The following is a 22637-nucleotide window of genomic DNA, read 5'->3' as shown; positions in this document are numbered from 1 at the left end:
TGCTGCCCGCAGCACTGCACACGAATCAGTTAAGAGGACATTTTTTTCAAAGATTTAGCAGAATGCCCAAGAGTTTGGCCTATTTGTTATGATATTTAGAAATTTTGTTTGGTTGTTGTTTTTTTTTTTATTTAAACCATGTTTGTGATACTGTTCCTCCCTGCAATGAAATCCTGTTCAAACCTGTTATGTTCAAAAACATGCAAGGGCTTCTCAAAGTAGCTTTGTTACTTTGTTTAATTGATGTTTTATGAGTTTCCATTCAGAACCGGTCCCATCATTATTTATGGTCTAAAAGAGGCTTGACTACAAGGAGAAGCCTGTATTTTTCTACCCGATCTTTTATGTTTGAAAATTGATACAGCTACATAGAGGAACTTTGGTAGTAAAAATAACAACATCATTGTGAATTTTCTAGTGTCAGGGCAGTATTTTAGAATCTAATAACTATACTTATATATTGTGAGATAGCTCCAGTCAGAAACAGAATTAGGATGCTAATCTTTATCTAAGCTAATATTTATGTCTTGGTGTGTATTTTCAAGGTAAGGATCCTGAATTATGTCTAAAATGCATAAAATAGTAGATCCGCCCTTTAAAGCCTTTCTCTTTTGGGAGATAATAATAATAAAAAAATCATAAAGGCCATAGCATTGCCACAAAGTCCAAATCATATCTGTGACATATAGTTTATTGTGATAGCATAAATACTACAGATACCTCCTTTATTGGTGGTCCCAGAGAAAAAAAACGGAAATAAACCCCACCAAACCCCTAATCTGAAATCCTTATGATCCCACTACAGTTGAAAGTACTGAGAAATACATTTCTCTGACTTGTAAATGCTACCTACGTTCCTATAAGGAAGAACACTTTATATTGTGTGAGGTATATATGTGAGTATCAGAATGACAAGTGAGTTTGCGAGGTGAGTTGGGTGCATTCTAGCACAGCATTTATGTAACTAGATCAGGCCATGTGCCTTTCCAGAAGCTTAGGCAAGAAGAAGATCTGAACCGTAGCCTTCCATCTAGCCACGGACATTACACTTAGAGTAGGATGATGGCAAGAATTTTACCATTTTTATTTCATTGTTCAAGAAAATTAAGGAAGCAGTTGATAACTGATAGGTATATGAAGCATCACTTTGCAAACAAAAGAAATTATGAAGTGAACTACCTGAAAGGAGGTTGTAGTGAGGTGGGTGTCAGTCTCTTTTCCCAAGTAACAAGTGATAGGAAGAGAGGAAAAGGCCTCAAGTTGCACCAGGAGCGGTTTAGGTTGGACATTAGGAAAAATTTCTTCTCTGAAAGGGTTGTCAAGCACTCGAACAGTCTGCCCAGGGAAGTGGTGGAGTCACCATCCCTGGAGGTATTTAAGACATGTAGATGTGGCACTTAGGGACATGGTTTAGTGGTGGACTTGGCAGTGTTAGGTTTATGGTTGGACTCGATGATCTTAAATGTCTTTTCCAACTTAAATGATTCTATGATTCTATGAAAGAATTTAGCAACTATTGGGAGATTAGCCTAAGGTCCAGGAACCAAAAATTTGTATATACTTATGGAAAATTGTCATAAACAGAATTCAATATTTGTTCTAATTTCATCATTTTTTTCTGTAATTGCCCAGTAATTGAGCATAATGTTAAAGATGTTAACCAAACTTATGGAAGACATAGGTGAAGGTACAAAGAGTAAAGAAACCTGTATTAGAACATGTTGCAAATTCAAGATTTGCTTTGTGTAACAACACTAATTGCATCAATTTCAATTTAAATTACAAAGACTTTTTTTTTTTTTAAAGGCAATGATTGGTAACAATCCCATACAGTAGTTCTAGTAAGCTGTTTCAAAGGCAGTTAACAAATCTCACAGAACATGACACGATTACATATTTTATGTTCCTGAATGGAGACTCACCATTCTCTCACTCCCCCTAAATACTTCCCTATCCAAGGAGGTGGAATATTTTGGAAAACATCTTATTGTATGTTCTTCTAGTCTTTGCAAAGCAAAGGGAATTAGATGTTAACTCAGATCATCTAAAGCAAATTGCTTCATTTAAGGTTGATGATACCACTGTGATCTTCTGATTTCCTGCTAATATGTTAGCTCTAGAGTCCTCTTGATGCTTCTGAGAAGAAACTCTCATTTCCATAAAATGTGGCTGTGATATTTCCTTTCTGGACATCTTCTTAATAATGTTCACAGCATAGATTCTGTAGAAGATAAAAGAAAATGGGCAAGGCATTATGAGAATTGATAACCCAGGCAACCTGCCACACCCTCATAGTAAAAAGAATGAAAAAACCTGAAAAACCATCAGGGCCCACGAACCTACTTTATATCTAATTGGAATTTCCCATTTTCCAACTTGTTTGTTGCATCTCAACTTGTAACTGAGAAGAGTCTCGCTCTGTCTATACACTCCCTTTAGGCAGTAATAAGATCCCCCCTTTGCCCTCTCTTCTGAAGCGCAGTTCTTGCAGACTTTCCCCAGATGTCACCTACTCCAGCCCTTCCATCTTGGTGGCCCTGGCTGGACTCAGCACAGCATCTCAGTGTCTGTCTTCTACTAGTGAGGCTGAAACTGGGTGCGGTACTCAGATGTCACCTCACAAATGCCAGACAGAGCATCCTGGCTTCACTCTCACCAACACAGCCCGATTGTCAGTGATGAATCAAGTTCTTCAGAAAAAGTGACAAAAAATGAGGGACGTTTATTTTGTATGGGTTCCCCATACTGGAAGCCCAGTATCCAGTATTTTGGCAGTTGAGGTGTAGGAGAAAAACTAGCTGCTCTGTCTCAAAGTCTTGATTTTCCTGTTCAAGGGCAATGACTTGAAGAATAATCCACTTTTAGTATAGCTGCTGATCTGGGACTTGACAGAAATTAGGGTGCAAATTCTGGAAATGTAGTTCTGAGAGTTACTACTAACTTACTACTTTTTCAGGGCAATAAAATATGCACCAAGAAGTTAGGTTCTTTAGAGAACACAGTGGCACCCTCTGTTTTTTAAAAATAAATAGGAATTATCATATAAATTAGAAATTAAACACAGGTTTTTTAATATACATGTTAATGATGGTTTCATAACCCTCCCTGGTGATACAGTACTCACACTGGATGTGAAAGATGTTTAAAATCTCCCCAACCTCAGGAATTTTATTTGTATTTAAGATGGTAAGAAAATGCTTTAGCTGCCCAGATTGTAAATTTGGATGGGTTGGTTTTTGAACCTGGTTCTTAGGAAGAAAAATAACTGGGCTTAAAAAGCAAACAAATGTGAAACACCACTGAAAGAACAACAGTGCTATGCTCAGTTTTTGAGAATTAGATTTTGGACCCGGTCTGATGATTTTGATAAAATTATATTATGACATTTCCGCTTGAAGTAAAAGTTTCTAAGATTCCAACTTTCTCTTCCGCTGTGTAATTGATATTTGGCAGAGGATGGCTAGGAATATACCAACATCATGGCAGAATTGTGATGCTAAACATAAGAAACATCAAACGATGCCAAAAATACTAAGGGATATTTTCAACATATGCCCTGCAAGTATCTTATGCCCTGTTTTTCTTGTCACAGTCTAACCTTACTTTTGACTACTCTTTTCTCTGGTGCCTTTGTGTTCATTTGGTTCCATTTTTTCCCAGCAAGTGGGGGACACTGTAGCTGTCACCCCAAGGATAAAGGCTGCAGGGCAATGTAGTAGTTTCACAGATTAAATTGGCTGTGCAAATGGAGAAGTAGTAAAGAGAGAGGCAGACAGCAGCATCCAGTCGAAGTCCTTCCCATTACACTAACCTGTGTCCAAAACCTTGATTAATATTACTTGGTGTTGCCCTGATGCCTCTTTGTTGCTGATTGTGAAAGTTTTAAAACTGGCGTTGTCAATAAAGGCGTAGCTAAATTTTGTATTAATCTTTGTTGGCAATGATTGGACTTCTTTTTTGAAGTTCAATTTTATTAGCAGCTGAAAAAACAGAGTCCTGCTGAAGTTGTTCTAGTTACTGATTTCTTCTTGGATCATGCACAAAATTCCACTGCAACCGGAAGTATATTTCTCTACTCCTCTGTACAAGTGCTGTTCCAAATGCATTGCTTGTCTAAGACATGCTTTAATAATTTAGAATTGGCGTATTTCTCATGCTTATTCTTACTGACAATCTTAATTCAACTACTAGTCTGTTCAGCCACCTGCATTTCAGGTATACCTCAAGAGGTATTTTCACATGGTGTTAGTGAAACATATTGAGTGTATACTTAAGATTTTTATTAAAGTCAAAAATAGCTCTGAAGAAATAAAGAAAAGAATAGGTACACTTTTCTAGTGCCTCCTAAAACTCTTGTTGCCAAACAGATCGGTGACCTTGTGGCCTTTTGGAAGAAAAAGTCGTTCCTTTTGACTGTTTAAATAAATAGCATTTCAATACTATTTTTAAAGTTGTTATTTTCATTAAAGACTACTTTCCTAACATTTGGCCTGATGAAAACAGTTTGTTTTTTACCGACCAACTCATTTATGAAATGTTAAAGTCAATTATGTTTTTAAATCAAGCCGTGTATTTGGCTTTGAAGATGAGTTTCAAATCAGAAATCTCTGCATGTGAATTCAGAGCTTCCTTGCAAGTCTTTTTTTTGGCACTTGAACCACTGGGGAAAAGTCTAAAAAAGGTAGAATCTAAAAATCTATCCAGAATAGGTATGTATTTGAGTGATGATAAATGTTAGGTGAATAAAACATAGGCAGCTGAATTAGGTGTGGTTTCATCTGCTAAGTCAAGTGCCAATACTTATGCAAAATTTTACATGGTATCTGAATTTACCCTAATGAAAAATGTGGCCTATGCTTTTATGAGGAAAAGTACTGAATGTTGCTGTTTTATGCAGTTCCTTGTAGATTTTCCTGTAATAATACAGAGGAAATTGAGGTAGAAGATCATTCTGAACTGAGTTGATAAACTGTTGCAGGAAGGCTTAGCTTCAGTTTTATCTTTAAATTTTAGTTGGCTATGTCAAGTACTGAGAATAATGCAAATCATTTTTGAGGATTTGAATTTTAAGAAAAATCAGTTTATGCTTCTGTTCAGTGTTGAAGTCTCATGGAAAACTTAGTTGGACTCTCAGAAGCCTTTAGGCCCTTTTGTATCTACACTACTTTGGAAAGTGAGACTGCCTCTGCTTTACTGAACAGGGAGACATAATGATGTCGTGAAGACTTGCAGGGGGGTTTGTTGATAGGTAGAGTAACTAAGTAGAAGTGGTTCTACAGATAAAGATTTTCTAATTAATATATAAATAAACCACTCTAACAGAACTTGCATGGGATATGTGCTTAATATGGCTTACATGCTAGAACAGGAATATATTTGCTCCCCACATTATCATAGTCTTGATACTGTTTGTCATCTAATTGCTAAATTGCTTTATTTCTGGGAATTCATACGGATGTGATAGTGTCTTTGCATCACATAACTTGTAGATTGTTCATTCTGTGTTCATACTCCTTTTCATGGCATTCTTCTGTTTCTTTTTTTTTTTTTTTTTTTTTTTTTTTTAAATTTATTTTGCTCCTGGAAGATACTTGTGGGTTTAGCTAGGTAAAGTGCTGGACAATTTTGAGGGTATGGAGCAATTGAACTATAGATCTGTTTTCCCTTTTCTTCTAGTTTATTCAGCAAGTATGCCTTACTTGGAAGTATTGCAAGTCTTGCTTTTTAATTTTAGGGTAAAAGAAAAAGGTTAATCATTTGCTATATTATGTATATGAGGAAAAAAAAATTAACTCAGAATGTTTTACAAGGAAAATTTAGCAAAGAACAAAATCAACGACATTAGCAAAATAAACAGCAAGTAGGAAAAAAGCACTTGACTTAAACATGAAAGAATAATCCCGATAAATAGTAAGAATCATGGGAAACAAGCAGTTATCTGAAGTTTGATAAAAACTTAGAATAAATTCTTACATGATTTTGTTACATATTTCTCAACTAATTCCTCTGAAGTTATTGATTCCCCTTGAAATTGAAAAAGAATTGAGAAATAGGAAACATAACTCAGTTCTGTTGTAAAAAATATAAGGAGACATTAAAAACAATGACTGTTTCCAAAAGTTGTATTGCAATGATAAATACTGGGCACCCTGTTCTTTTCCCAAGGAAAAATTTTAATCATATAAATCCAGTGTACAATGTGCTAAAACTAGAAACATTTTCTAAATGTTTTAATGGGGAGGAAGCTACTGTAGGAATCTAGACAGGCTTCTGACTTTTTCTGATGACTTCTTAAACAATGTTTACCACTAAGTTGATACACAAAGAGAGTGTAATCATTTCTGAACAAAGCAGAAGAAGGTAAAGCTGCATGGTGCCTCTCTTGCATGGGACCGCAAAGTGTCCTCAAGTCATGAAGAACAGGAGAGTAAAGCAGACATACCGACTGAAATAGTCCCGACTTTTAACACAGCCTCTAGGAATGAGTAAAGAAGGTTTTCTCTGTCAGAGTCAGATAACGTTTTTTTTCTGTGTGAGGGTAGTAGTTTCAAATTTATGCAACATCTTCTGTTAGTCTTGTGGGATAACAAGGTTTATTTTTATATATTTATTTATCATTATCTAGTAGACAACATATGCTAAAAGGGAAGAAAATATAAGCAACATGTTTCTACAGTCTAAGTTGTATCAGCAAAAGCAATAAATAAAAAACATTTTAAAGCAGACATTTTCTTATTAGTTGAATGCTTTTTATTTAGTTCTTACTAGTTCTTATATCTGAACTCACATAAGCCTTAACATTTTAAATAGCATTAGATCAGTAAATATATGAAATACCCAGGTAATGCTGCAGATATGGGTGCAAAACCTAATTAATTCTCTGCCACAATGGAAAGATTTTGAATGTGACAGCTGTTGTTTGGCATTTTATGAGCTTCACAGGAATGGCACTGCTGAAGGTAATCAGCTGCTTTGTGGCAGTGGGATCAGAAAGGAATAGCAACTTTCCAAAGGGTTGGAGAGATCCCACATAGAAAAGACCCAACATGGAGATGGGACGGGGGGGGAAGATGATGAAGAGAGACTGGGCGGAGGGGAAGGATGAGGAAGGGCCAGTGCTGCTGGTCCATGTCTGATCAGCTTCCTTGCTCAGGGTGTTTTAATAATTCAAAAAGAAGAAAAGAAACTCTTAGGGGGAAAAAAGTTTTCTAAAATGGAGCTAGGATTATTGGTATGCTCAATAACTTAGTGGTGAGAAAAGTTTAATTACAGTATTGTAGATCTTTATGTGTGGTTTTGAAAGTCATTATGCTAAAACCAAATTATAAAACATAACTTAAAATCACAGACGTATCTGCTTTTTTTCTCTAGTATTCTTGCTTGTGTCTTAAGCACTCGCACAACTTGCTATCAGGAACTGGTTTTATCCAAAAAAATTCAGACTGCTTTAGTATATCCATTAGAGGGACGTCATAAGTTAATGACATACTGATTGTGATGTATTGTCTGCTTTCTGTTTGGATTATATATGCAATGGATATCTTTACCTTAACACAAATACGATAATTGGTATTCAAGCCAGGCACACAGTCTTCAAAGTCGTGTAACTTTCATAGCTTCAAAAATATATATCATGCCAATTGTTCTTCATGGTGTGTGTCTGATCATTTTATATCATGGTCATAACTGATGGCAGATCATCTAAAACATAAAGATGGTAGTATCTTTCAAAGGCAATAATTTATAAAACTAGGAAGTATCTGTCTGCTCCCATCTACAACATATCCTTCCCCCAAACCGAAACCAACTAATTAGTTGAGTGCAAACAAAGTAATCTTTCTGGTAAGAAGATTTGAATGAAAACAACTCACCCTTCACTAAGGTAGTGGTCATGGTGACTCATTAAAGGAAGAAGTCCAAAAGTTTTCGGGTGCACCACAACTGCTGCCAGTCTAGTGGAAGAAATCTGCCTTTCAGTTTGTGTAGGACAAGATTTGCTCAAGTGCTTTCTCTACTGTTAAAAGATTTTCCTTTGTGTATAATATGGATGATTTAGAAGAAGCTGTGTCAGCACTGATTTATACATTGACAGCTAAGGATAATAAGATATGGGCAAACATACAGCTCACCCTTTTACAGATTAACCTGCAGACTGCATTAGGCAAATTTGATGGCATTAAAAGATTTTTCCAATTTGTCTGGAAACAATTTCTCTTTTGTATTGTGTCAAGGGTAACATTTCATGCCATTGTACTAATTTAAATAGCTTTGATGAATTGTTCAAGAGGTTAGAGAATTGTACTGTGTATATATTTTACCTCTTTAAAATAAAAAGGCTATTAACTTAATTGTTAAATGAAATTCATTAGTAAAAATTGAAGGAGCCTGAGAAAGTAGGCTTAAATATTCCAACACTGCAGCACCGGTGCTGTAACATTGCACCAAAATGATTAAAGATCATATTCAGGAAATGATAGTTTGCATTTAGCTTTCAGTACACAGAAACACAGACACTGTTACAGTTATGAAAATATTTTATTCCCGTGCAGTAGTAATTCAGATGAAAAATATGGATGAAACTAGAAGAACTTTATAGAAGTTGGTACATTACATTCAACAGTGGGTGTGATGATTTATTGATAAAGTAAAGCATTATCATAGATTCAGAAGAATCACGGAAAATGCTTTAGTAAAAGCCTCATTAGTTCTGCTAGCTAATACATAATTGAAGACGGAAGGTCAGAGTTCATTTGTATTTTGTTCATTTTCTTAGTGTTGTTCACACACATTTACTCATATATATTACCTGACACTGACAAGTTACCGGCTTGGAGAAGATCTTCTGGTTGTTTAAAGTGAGGTTGTATCATCTTTGCTTTGCGAGTCGTGCCCTGAAATGCCTAAGACGTGTGGCAGTATTTATAGGAAAAGCTTTTATCAGTGGAGGAACCGTGACTTTGTATTTGCATGGTTGTTAATTTCAGCAGACTTTTTTAACTGGGCAGTATGTACTGTATCAATGTTTTTGAATTGAAATGGTAATAATATCCTTCAGAGAAATGAATGTAAATTTTTCATAACTTAATACTCAACGATTAATAATGTATAGGATGGATTGCTGAGCTTTATGTCCAGAATTCAAGTGCTCCGCTACAACATCCTATCTGCATGTATTTGCAGAGAGCACAAAGTACGTAGAAAACCACACACTGAAGGTTACAGCAGAAATACTAGTTCCATTTGGAGCAGAGTTAAAGGAGATAAGTAACCAAGTGTGTAAATACCTTGGACACTATTATTTCTACATACAGAAATATTCTAGAAGGTAATTATTCTAATTCCCCCCTGCACCTCCCACCCGGGCCAGGCGTGCACGCACGCAGAGAGACCCCGAAAAGCGGTGTCTCTCGCCGGTCCCTGCCGCGGCGGCTGGAATTAACATGCAGCTGGGCTGCTCTGATAAATGGATTCTGTTAGGTCACCGAGGGGATGCGTGTGACATTAAGTGATTTACCGTCCTTTACCTTAATGAAATTGTTTCAGCAAGATGACGCTGAGAGCTTTTAATGGATAGCTTTTCTTGATGTAATGAAATTGCATTCCTTTGGCATTTAATATAAGGTGCAGTTATTATTTACTGGAGCTTTCCCAGCGCTGCTGTTTTGCGCAGACAGTTCAGAACAAAAAGGGATTTCTGTGGCAGCGTGCAGGCCAGCATGCTGCGTGACGGTCTCGCGCGTGCTGTTCGCGTAGTCGCAAGAGCCTTTCGGTTAGCGCGGCCTAGCTGCGCCGGCCCTTCGGGAGGCTTCCTTTGCACCCCACGCTGCCAGCCCTCGTCTCCCTTACAAATACCTTCCTAATCTGTTTAACAGGCAACTGGATTACAACCAGATCAGCTGTATTGAAGACGGGGCGTTCAGGGCTCTGCGCGACCTGGAAGTGCTGTAAGTATTCCTTCTATCTCTGACTTGTAGCAGGAGCTCAGTATCTGGGGACTACTAATGTAAAAGCTTATCTACGAGCTGCAGCCCGGTGTCAGGATGGTCTAGTGAAAAGATGTCTTAAAATAATCCACTGCGATGTGCTATAAAATGGTAAAAAGATGTGGAGAGGCAGAGATAGTCCTTTACTCTGCAAGACAGCCATTAAACACAATTTAAAAAAAAAAACAAAAACAACAACAACAACAAAAACACTTGGCAGATACTGTAAGAAAAGAATATATTTCCTTTTAAAATGGGGGGGGGGGGGGGGAGTATTAATGAATGCAATTAATTGTGTAAATCATCCATCACAGTTGAAGTGCTGAACATTTTCAGGATTGCCTTTGTTGTATACTCTGACATCAATTTCGTCTTTCAGACTCTGTTTAAGGAAAAATACACTATATATATTTGACAATCTCGATGTTTTTAAAGAGGCACTTTTCTGTCAAACACTCCTGTTATGTGTTAAGGTGTTTAGCATGCCCATGTTAATTGCAGGGTTCTTCAACATCTTACATATCATGTATATAAATATATATGTGTGTAGGAAAATATCTTTTTCATGTCACTGAAGGTTAGTATTGCAATACTCTTTTGAATACGTTTTCTCACTGTCTCAGAGTGGCCATCAGTGAGGTTAAAGGTAACAAAATTATCATCAGTGACCCCTGACCTGAAAATAGTTACTGTAATGAGCAAAGTGCCTCAGTTCCCAACGAATCTGAGGCACAGGACGCATTCCTGAAATATTTACTCTGTCAGTCAAAATGTCACATTTTTTCTGGGCTTTCTGCATTAAGAGAAGTGAAAGACTGTGTATCAGTGAGTTACTTGATGTTAGTTTGAATTGTGCTTGGTAAATCAAAACAACTTGAGGAGGGTGAGGAAGGGTTTTTTTGGTGTGGTGTTTATTGGGGTTTTTTTAAGATTCTGAAGTAAAGAAGCTTCTCTGGCCATAGGCAGTGTCTATGTGTCCAAGAAACTAAAGAATATGTGAGCTGCTGGTGGTAAAGTTTTTTATTATCGAGCAATAGTTGGTCTTACTTACGAGTGAATGAATCTGACAGCTAATTTTTTTTTATTTATTTATTTTTATTATTTTTTTTTTACTTTGTAATCATAGAATAACAAGTCTATTGTTAACTTTCTGGTATAATGCCATGTAAAATGTACTGTGGGTTCAATATTACATCTAATTGTGACGTTGATGAATTGTTGGTTGTCTGTCAGTAAACCCAATGTTGTGTATGATTTGTATCTTTGGAACTCATATATATGACAGAATAACTTTTCCAGTGATGTCTTAATTTGGTTATTAAGTTTTTTAATACAAGCCTTTCTTTGTAATTGGAAGTGTTAAATGTGTATTTTAAAAAGCCAATCAACTATTTTCTGCATTTTTTAGTGCTTGCAATTTTTACTGTTCTAAAAAGGTCATCCTTGCCAGTTGAAGTCAGTGGTAAAATTTTCACATGAGTTTCAACGAATGCAAAAAAGAAAAGAAACTCTTAATAGTCTGCTGAAGAAGTAGGTAGTTAGAATTTTGTGACTGAATATACATAGAATATTAGCATTGTTCAAATATACAACTAAATGTTTACTATCTTGAATTATATCATAAGCAATGATGTAAAGATTAAGTTTTTTAAAAATTGACATAGATATTTCAAACACTACTGAAGATTTTGTATCTAATTCAGCTTCCTTTCCAATATGGCTTAAAGAATGAAAGATAGTAGATCAGACCATACTGTATATGCACTGAGGAGCAAATAAGACTACATATGTTGTTTCCATTTGGAGTTAATTATTCTGTCTAAGCACAGAATGTGTGTATTAGTTCAAACTGCAAGTATACGATAAAGCTTTTAAATAGGTTGTAATCCTGTTCAGTGGCAGTTTGAAATCTTTACCAAAGTAACAGGTCTTATATATTGGTTAAATAATTGCAGAATCTTACAGGCTGTTAGTGTTAAAGATACAAAATCAACCTGAAATCTGGACAATTCTGGAAGACTAAAACAATTATGGGTATAATCCTCCCTATGAATTTCTGTGAAATTTTATTTTTCCTTTTTTCTATTTCTCTCTTCTTTTTTTTTTTTTAATAAGAGAAAATCAGACTATGGGAAAATATATAGTGCTGTCATATTAAAAAAATTAAAGTATCTAAGAAATGAAAAAAATGTCTTTCAGTCATCATACTTTGGATTGGAATGTAACACTTAGGTAAGGGTATTGAGCCAACTTTTTTTTTAATTACATCTCTGTAATGAAATCAAGCATTTTCATCATTAGGTAGAAATAGTTATGAAAATTATTTAATTCCTTATGTGTGTATCCCTTACATCTACTCCTGATATTTTTCTGCACACTTGCAAAAATAAATTAATAGCTAATGTATACAAAATAGCAAGGCAAACATCAAACATGTGAACTTGAAAATTAAAACATTTGTAGATACACCTTCTTTAAACAGCTCACAGCTATGGAAATAAGTACTGATTTCCATTCCCTTCATTGAAAAGATACGATTTCAAAACCTTGTAAGAAGTTATGCAGGAAGAGCTATGGGAGCTGGACATTGTAATAAAATCCTGCTAAGATTTACTGGTTGTCATTTATTCATTAAGACACCTTTCCTGGATATACCCACTTGGCCATTTTTTGTTGTTTCATTTTTGTTCTGTTTTGAAAAGGGGCATGATTCTCCCTTTTTCTTCTTTTGATTATTCTCCTCTTTGTTTATGTAGCCCTAAGAGCACACAGGGGAGATTCCTTATGCACAGTGAAGTAAACATTTAGGACATGGAATGAGTAAGCACACAAAGGTAAAATGCAGCACATTGCACCAGTAATTAATTGCTTGGTTACTGTGGAGATGTATAGCCTGATCCTGTTCAGGGTGCTGTGGATTTATCTTTCTGTGTTTAAGGATCAGAGAAGACTTAAAAATTTATTCAAAATGAGCACAAATTATACTTTGTGCTTTAAAAAAGAAAAAAAGGAAAAGGTAAACCACTTTTTGTTTCAAAAGGGCGAAAAGGTTTGGTTAGTGGAAATTATTATTTATTAGTGCAATAGTTATATGTTTAAAATCTCAGAGCACATTCTTCATTCTGCTCAGGTGAGTAATCTCTAAGTCAAAACTGTAAATTCTGTCGCTTGTTTCCTTGTTCTGGAGTCAAGCTTGTTTGCATTTTATTTGGAGCCTAAAGACAATATTTAACTGCAGGATCATTCATAAAGTTTCATTATCTTTACAAACTACACTTACCAAGTATGATGGCTCTGTGCTAGCCAATAATTGGCTAAGATTTTTCCTAGTTCCTATCTCAAGTTCCAGGGACCTTGTCTAAAATTTATTAGTTTGCTGAAGTATTAAAATTCCTGACTCCTTCCATTGTATAGCAGAAACTCCCCTATTGTTCATGCAACTCTGTTCCATATAAAAACTAATTGCAGCCCAGAGTTAATATTTTCCTAAAATTCTTGAAAAAATAGGCAGTTCTTGTATCCTCTGTCAAAAAATATGGACTCTCAGAAGCTAGAAAGAGAAACCAGAATCCTAGAATCAAGGCATTTTCTCCAAGAACTCTTTTTTACATCAGGATGACAAGCTTAGCTTGAATGCCATAGATGTTCTCAACCGTGGTGGGAGCTCATTTTGAGTGAATCATAGGTTACTGGGACCTCAGATTACTTAGGACTGTTAATGGAATTGTCAAACCATAGTGTTTTACCAGGGATTGAACAAGGAGGGAAAGTATATCTAAAGGCCTGCGTTTTTTTTCCTGATACCCATCCCTAAAAACAGTACACCATGATCTTCATTAGCTATGCCTTTTTAAAAAGTGTAGTAAATGTGACATAACTATAACATGTTAATATGCCTCTTCTTGATTTTGCAGCACTCTCAACAATAACAACATCACTAGACTGTCCGTGGCAAGTTTCAACCATATGCCCAAACTCAGAACATTGTAAGTAGTCCCACTGAACCTGGCTGCTATTTTTATCTGTCCAATGTATCATTTTTTACCTCTGTCAAGTTTTGTCAGTGGTCTATAAATACATATACAGGCAAAGAAAGCATAAGGTCAATAAAGAAAGAGGTATCATGAGGTTGATGAGTGTGAAGTCTGTGTGTGTGTGTGTATGGCAGCTAATTCTGAATGGTAAAGCTAACAGGTGACCCCAAAGCTGATACTTGGAGCTCAAGAGATAAAGAAGCAGTTGCTTCCTTTTCCATCAGTTTTTTTAGGATGTGGGAAGAGTAAGTCTATGAAAATGGTTTCATGGCCTTTTCCATACTGGGTTTTCCATAGTGCAGTATTCAGTCACAGAAAAGCTTCACCTTCTAACAAAAAAGATGAGGGAGGGAGGGATTCTCTTTTACATGTTACAGCTGTGTAGAGAAAGAAATTGATGTTTTCTGAAAGTCAAAAATTTGTTTTACTTTGAGCTATTGAATGGGTCACTTTTCATTTAGGAACATGGAAGAATCTTTGATTGGCTGTCAGATTTGATAAATGGGAAATCTTTATGCTTTTATTACTGTACTGCTAGCAGACCTAATTAAACTAAACTGGCTCTCCAACATTTTTTGTAACATAAAATTATAGCATCATCCGGTAGTGCTATTATAATTAAAGTTGTGTCAGCATTTACAATAAGGTCCCCATTTTTAGAGGTTATGACTTTCACAGAAGAACACTTAAGACTTCTAAAACAAAACACAGTGAAAAGAGTGTGTATGCAAGTAATACAATTTGGGGTTCTTTCTTTTGTATGTTTATACTGAACTAAGAATAAATGTATATATTTTATTGAGTGGCAAAAGCAGAATATATCAAGGTTTAGTCCTGAGACTCTCTTTCAAACAGATTTTCCAGTGACATGGGAATCAAAAATGAATGGGATGTTTCTATCAGAGTTCAAGAGTAGCTCTTACTGTTAAAGAACTACTTTTGCAAAGATCCTGTCCATTTTCTTCATGCATGTTGGGTTGCACAACTGTTTTGAAATTGGTAGGGCTATTCACTGGAGTTAACATACCATTCAGAACTGAAGAAACTTCATGCAGGTGAGTAGTTCTGTTGATTTCATAACAGAATTGTAACTATTCCTGCTTGGACAAATACAGGAGTACTTAAATAGTGCTGGCCATGGGCTTTTGGTGGCCTCGGTTATATTTTGAGACTAGAATCTCATTCCATTCTTTCGGGTCTGAGACTTGAAAACATGAATGTCTGTACCTCTTTCAAACCCTCAAATACAGTTTATATTCTGAACCACAAATTACAGTGAACCAACTTAGCAACATTTACACTTTTTTGGTGGGATATTTAATCTTTTGAAAATTTATTTTAGAAACCAAAGAAAATGGACACACAGAGTCCTAGATTATAGCTGTAACATCCCATTTGCAGTCAGAATATGCTTGTATAACCATATTGATTTCAGCGGCATTAGTTCTGATTTGCAATGGTGTTCTTGCCTACAGCTGGCCACAGATTGTACTGAATGAGTGTGCTGTATTGTGAGCTATGTTTGTAAAGCACCCACCCAAGAATTAGTACAGGAAAATACATTGCCTTTGATTTCTAGTCATTGGAGGGGGGCTGGGGGGGACAGGCAAGTTAAAATCTTTTGTTTATGTTGGTTACACATTTCATGTTGCTTTACAGTTGTTGGGGTTTTTTTAATGGATTAATTTGTCCCCTTGTCTAAATTCTGATTTTCTTGCACTTCCTTTCCAGTTACTTAGTTAGGATTGAGCACATCAGCTAAAAAGGACCAAAATGACATTACTCTGTTATGGATGATTCTGAGTAATGATTTGATTTATAGCTGTGGGCATCCTTTTCTGTAGTTTGACAAAATGTAAGAGCCAGAGAAAAGTAAGAGCCAGAGAAAAGTAATTTACCTAATTTAGTGAATACATTTGTCTGATATTTTATCAATGGCAAAGTGCTTTTTGCCACTTGGCAAGGAGCCACGGACTTATGTTGGACCCTGCCAACTGAGGCGACTTACTTAATTCCATTGCTTGCTGCCATTTGGTCTTTTAATTTCAGGCATTGCTTAGAACGTAGGTCCCTAGGAGCCAAAAGCAGCTAATCCCCCTTTCTGTGATTAAACAAAAAGAGAGGAAATCAGAAAAGGGATGTGAAAGAAGGTGGTTTATATTGAGTTATTACTCTGTCTTGTTCAGCAGAAAATGAATATGACCTGTTAAAGAGATTTTGCAGGCTGTTTCTATAGAGACTAATAATGGCCAGACTTACAGATATATCTAATTGGAAACCAAATCTTTTATTAAGTCTTTTTTCTGACAGTATATTAGTACTATAGGGCAATTTACTTGAGACATTTTTGTCTTATTCACTATTTGTACAGATCTGGACTAAAGAGTCCCACGGCAGCTTTCAAGCTCTTGAATATTTACTTCTTTCTTTTAGACAATAGAAAAGAAACTACAGATAGGTTACTGTATTAGGAAGCCTTCTTTTTTTCTTCCAATTAAATAGACCACAGATAAAAAGTAATTTTGCTGCTTGTATAGTTCCTTTTATTAGCATTTATCTCCCAGACTTCCAATGAAAGATGTGAAAAATTGATTCCTCATTAACAATTTTTATTAATAAATTGGCATAGTTGCTTGCTGAAGGGGGGGGCTGGGCAAATTGGTTGCTTTTCTGTTTGTTCTTCCTAATCTAAAGGTATTGACATGTTTCTTTCCATGCAGTCGTCTTCACTCCAACAACCTCTACTGTGATTGCCACCTGGCCTGGCTGTCTGACTGGCTGCGGCAGCGGCCACGGGTCGGTCTCTACACCCAGTGCATGGGGCCGTCCCACCTCCGGGGACACAACGTAGCCGAGGTCCAAAAACGGGAATTTGTCTGCAGTGGTAAGGGAAACATTCGCTCACAAGTCCTGTTTTAAAACGCACCTACTGACAGCTCAGCAGTGATTGCTAGGGCTGCGTGTTGACTTTTGCTAGCTTTTGCATAATCCAAGCATTAATGTTTATTAAAAAATAAACTAATCATTTTTATTGCTATTGTACCTTGTGTGTGGGTGCTTCTGTCCATACAAATTTTGTGTAAATGCTGCACTCACATAGATTATATAGCCTTCTAAAAGTGTAATTATGGGGGGGAGATGCGGAAAATGAAATAAAAGGTGCACTGACTGAGAACATAAGGCCTTTAGTAATAAGGAATTATTCTTTTTTAACTTAACAGCTTGTTGCTTTTTCTTGTTGTTATTTTCTGCAGTTTAAATAATACTCTAAATCCCTAAGTAACTTTCTGAATGTAATTAGTGTGCTTTAGTACATCAGGTTATTTTCTGATATGAAATAATGAAATGGCTAACAGTTCGTTACTAATCACATTTTCTCTATTCAATTTTTTTTTCCTTTATTCATATCTTCTAGATGAGGAAGAAGGCAAGTTTATCTTTCTTATTTAAATATTTTTAGACTGAGATTGAAAATTTTCTGTAAACTTTGTCTACTCTTTCAAGTTTCCTCAAAAACATTAAAAACCAGCTGGGATAGAGCTATATGTCTTTTCAGTGATTCAGCAGGGTTGTTTCTACTGGTTGATTTTCTGCAGACCCCCAGAAGCCTATTGCCAATAATGCCAAAATTTGCACTTATTATACAGCCTCTGACATCAAAGTGTAAGGCACTGCCACCTTTGCATGGCAAATGCTAACAGTATTCTTACTATTGATTCTACCTTTATGTACACTCAAAAGGGTTCCTAACAAGATCACTTCGTGTATCTTATTTGTAAATGGTATGGCTGCAGATCCCAAGTGTCAAGACCAGTTTTATAACTTGGTTCTTATAATGCAGATTTTGAGGAAGGGGAATAACCATGTTTTGTTTAATAAATGCAGGTGAAATATTTCCTGCCTGTTAGTATAAAAAGACTACTATGTGTTACTAGTTTTGGCAGCTGCTTGTACTTTTATAACATGTACATAAATGTGGAATCAAATTATTATATTGTAAACTACTATCTCAAAAGACTAACCTTTTAGTAATTTAAAACTCAAGCAGTTGTTATTTGAAGTTGTAAGTAGGAACAGCACTGGCTGCAACTTACATTATCAATGTACCCTTCCTATGTTAATATATGACATTAAATATAGTGAGAGAGATCTTAGATTAAGTTGTGGTTTCATAGTTTAGAAGGGGTTTTTTCCCTGAGAATTTCAAAACAGTCTCTAGCTTTTTTTTTACCTTAATAGAAAAAGAAAGAAAAAGAGGGCTTCCTGCCTTTCTCATCCCTTTGTGCCTTTCTGTATCATTACAAAACAGCAGTTCTGTATCATTAAATCGATACAAGAATGAATGCATTAATTTGTTATAAAATGTGCAATCTATCTATTTGCAGGAAAATATAATAAGTTGTTTACTTTCTAAAACATACCTAAATATGAAGTGATTATGTTTCAATGCAATTATAAATGCTGAGTTTAACATATAGCACAAGAACTTGGCGGGGAGAAGAGGGGGTTGGAAGTCATGTAAATTAGCCATCTGAGTAGTAAGAATATTAGATTGTGGGAGGAAGAAGTCTGCTGAGCTAACACAAAAGAGTGAGAGTATGAGCTCTGAAGTCAAGGCTTTTATTTTAAATTTTTGAGTGACTGAATGAAAACATCATAACTCCAAAATTCTCTGTAAGCAATATGTAACTGAAGGACTATACTCAAATAAGTATTTGCAGAACAGAACATAACTAGCAGGACTCCTTCAGTTTTTATAACAAAGTTCATTCATTCTGTTCACCTGCATTTTTAGTATTACACAAAATTCCGAAAACTAAATAAATCAGTAATTGGTTTTTTTAAACCACCAAATAAATAAAGTATACCTGAAGAATAGATCACACTTAGTCTTCTTTAACAAGATGATTTTGAATGTGAGTTGCTAAAGAAGTTGAAAAATGATGGATGTGATGCCTGCACAGTAGTTGAGCATTTGTCTTTCATCTCTCAGTATTGTATCAACTTGTTGCTATTAAGTGGGTATTTAAATTCAGGCAATTCAAAAGTATTGATAGGCTACAATGTTTGTTTTCAAAGTTCTGCATTAATTGTTTCAAGACAGTGTAAAATGTGATGTTTTACTGTTGAGGTAAACTGGACTACTGTTTGACGGTATCGTGCAACTTTAGGAGAAACTCTTTTCCTTTGCAGGTCACCAATCCTTCATGGCTCCATCCTGCAGCGTCTTGCATTGCCCTACTGCATGCACCTGTAGTAACAACATTGTGGACTGTCGTGGGAAAGGCCTTACTGAGATCCCAACGAACCTTCCAGAAACCATTACTGAAATGTGCGTAATCTGACTTTTTTTTGATGAACTTGCAGAAAACGGGTTTTTTCCTATGTATACATTTTTGTTATTTGTATAAATTCATGCATTATATAGGGTAGGAATTTTGGAATACTCATTCAAATTCAGATCTAAAAGGAATATGCAGGTATATGAAAATATTTAAGACCTTTATGTTCTGAGTTAGTTTTGTATGCACTATTCACAATCTGTAGTTAAAAAAACTGCATTCTGTGTTGGTTTTAAAGAGTTCAGGAGTGCTTGCTTTTCTGCAAGTGAGTGGCTTTTCACTGCAGGCTATAAACCTTGTTGCCTTCAGGGTTGCTCGCTGTGCTGGTTTTGGCTGGGATAGAGTTAATTTTCTTCATAGTAGCTGGTATGGGGCTGTGGTTTGGATTTGTGCTGGAAATAGTGTTTGTCAACAGGGATGTTTTCGTTCCTGCTGAGCAGTGCTCACGCAGAGTCCAGGCCTGTTCTGCTCCTCACCCCACCCCACCAGGGAGCAGGCTGGGGGGGCACAAGGAGTTGGGAGGGGACACAGCCGGGACAGCTGACCCCAACTGACCCAAGGGGTATTCCACACCATATGACATCGTGCTCAGCAATAAAAAGCTGGGGGAAGAAGAAGGAGGGGGGGGACACGTTCGGAGTGACGGCGTTTGTCTTCCCAAGTAACCGTTACATGTGATGGAGCCCTGCTTTCCTGGAGATGGCTGAACACCTGCCTGCCCACGGGAAGTAGTGAATGAATTCCTTGTTTTGCTTTGCTTGTGTGCATGGCTTTTACTTTACCTATTAAACTGACCTTATTTCAGCCCAGGAGTTTTCTCACTTTTGTTCTTCTGATTCTTTCCCCCATCCCACTGTGTAGGGTGTGGGTGAGCGGCTGCATGGGGCTGAGCTGCCTACGGGGGTTAGACCATGACAGTTGCCTTCAGTCACTTAATTCTTCAGACTCCCTATTAGAGAAGCGTATCTTTGCATGACAAATCAGCAACCTATTCCACCCATAATAAATATTCTGCTAAAGCAATATCCTTGGAGGGTAATCTGCAAAGCCAAAAGTAAGGTGGCTGAATGGAATCTGTGGTATGGTTGTCATGTGAATACCATGTACCTGTGGATAGAAGAGCATGTATGCTGATAAGGTTGTGTGACAGGCCATAGATGATAGCAGAAACATTTACAAAAAGTACAAGCATATCCTGACCGTAGAGCAGAGTTGTAGTGCAGGTGCTACAGAGCCTGCAGGCTTCAAGAGCAATGTGTCTGAGAGGTTGTGTGGGCCCAGAAGGAAAGTTACTGCTATATTATCTTCTGTGCAGGGGAAGAACAAAAGCAAAAGGTGAGCTTGCTGACAAGAGGGGCAGGGACTCAGCAACATGAGCATCTTCCTACACTGGGGATGGTGAAGGCAGGGTTTTAGAAGGGAAACTGGGAGTTCCCTTTAGGGAAATAGTGCGAAAGTAGCTGTGCCAGCAGCCTGGTAAGGATAGTCTTGCTAGAAGTGAGTTGGAGAGAGTATTCAGAATAAAAAGCTTGTAAGCACCTTGATGATATAAGATGATGTTAAGAATTTCAGATAAGGGAGGCGAGGGGAACAGCTGCCTGAAGTGAAAGGGAAGAGGTCTCCTGAACATACATCCTGTTGTACATAAGATCTTCTTGAAAGTTTAAAAACAGGCCTCCACAATGAGATTTTAAAAGGTAAAGTAGAATTTAACAATTTTAAGGCAATCTCATGGCTTGTTGATATCTGACCTGTGTTACTGAACTCCACAGAATTGGAACTACTGTGTTTTCTTTTTAGGATGCGAATAATAATCACATCTGTCAGTTCATTATTACTGCTGTTAAGACTGACATGGCTGACCCTACCTGACCCAATTCAGTCATTCAGCTATATAATACAAACACTTCTTCTACCTTTCACCCCTCTCAGAAAAATTCCTTTGCTTGCAAGTAAAGTGACTACTTCAGAAAATCCGTGCACAGTGCCTGAGAAGGCTGCACAAACTGTTTTCATTATTTAATGAGTTGTATACTGGCTTTTTTACTTGCATATGTACAGCTGTGTGCATAGAGAAGGAGGAAAAATATTGCAAGAAAGAAGTAGGGAATATGTCTCAAACATTCCCCACTATATTTCTGCTCCTAGCCACTGGAGCTAACCACTGAATGGTGATTACAGACACTGGACGACTGACTTTTTCATCACTGTCTTCTAGACCTACATAGGTTAGTGGGGGTATGTGCTGTTAACATCTATACTTCCTTGAGAAATTCAGTACTAGAGATTGCAAGGGTGTTCCTGAATCTTTATTTTAAGTGCCATCGCTCCCAAAGAAATGACAGGATATGGGAGCTACTAGTTGACTCTGAATCCACTGTTAAAAGAAATGAGCATAAGGTAAAAGCAAATTGGAATTTACAGAATGGAAAGGTGCTTTCCACTAATCTGTTCACTATACTTTCTATGTAAGAAATGCTGGTGAGTTTTAAGCATGGACTGGTATGATCTTCAGCAGTTTATTGGCCTGGAGAGTAAAAGCAACTGCATAACAACACCTCCAGCATTTGGCCAAGCATTTAACAGATTGCAAACTGAGGCTCAATGTTTCCTGCTAGGCTAGGCAGTGTTCAGATCCCGGAGTGAGGCCTTTTCACAATCCGAGATCCACAATCCATTGACGTAGATAAATATGTATGTGTGTGCTCAAATAAATATGTATGGTATACATACTATACTGTGCTATAGTGTTTATAGTTTATAGTGATACAATGTAAACTATCTGTTATCTCTCTGTATTGTATCTAGTTTGTAAGTGCTGGCTAAATAAAATGCAGATCACAGTATTTTGCACAGTTAATTAACACCATTCATGCCATAAGACGTGAACATAGATTTATTCAAAAGCCAGCGCAAGAAGAGATAGAACATTAGAAGGCCAAACTTTAGTAATTATTTTATATTAAGCAGATACATACCAGTGAATGCCAGTGTGATGAGAAAACTGAACTTCAGTGATTGACTTAGATTTTGAGTAAAGCAGACAGAAGGAGTGAGATATGATTTGGGCCAGTGGTAGGCTGTGCTTACCATACAGTGAGAACAAAACTTTCCACTTGGGTGGAAGCTAAGGAGAGAAATGTACAGAAAAAGAAAGAAATAAAGTAAGACCCATGAAAGGCTCTGAAACTGAGGGATAAACTGAATGGAAGAATTAGAGTAGAGGATCTTGTGAGTATTTGATGACAATCACATGATCTTTGCTGCTTCCTTGTCAA

The 22637-nt window shown here is 36.6% G+C and overlaps 1 protein-coding gene across 17 annotated transcripts in view; it reads left to right on the top strand.

The window, feature by feature from the left end:
• The window catches only part of SLIT2 (slit guidance ligand 2), a 274923-nt gene that overhangs the window by 160152 nt on the left and 92134 nt on the right, over nucleotides 1–22637 (top strand). For all 17 annotated transcript variants that reach the window (XM_049795113.1, XM_049795067.1, XM_049795103.1 and 14 more), the window contains 4 exons: nucleotides 9873–9944; nucleotides 13898–13969; nucleotides 16738–16901; nucleotides 19211–19349. In XM_049795113.1, the coding sequence (XP_049651070.1) occupies nucleotides 9873–9944; nucleotides 13898–13969; nucleotides 16738–16901; nucleotides 19211–19349 (447 nt within the window). The remainder of the gene's footprint in view (nucleotides 1–9872; nucleotides 9945–13897; nucleotides 13970–16737; nucleotides 16902–19210; nucleotides 19350–22637) is intronic.

The sequence above is a fragment of the Accipiter gentilis genome, chromosome 3, assembly GCF_929443795.1.
Source record: "Accipiter gentilis chromosome 3, bAccGen1.1, whole genome shotgun sequence".
NCBI lineage: Eukaryota > Metazoa > Chordata > Aves > Accipitriformes > Accipitridae > Astur > Astur gentilis.
This window is presented reverse-complemented; position numbering and strand designations above follow the sequence as displayed.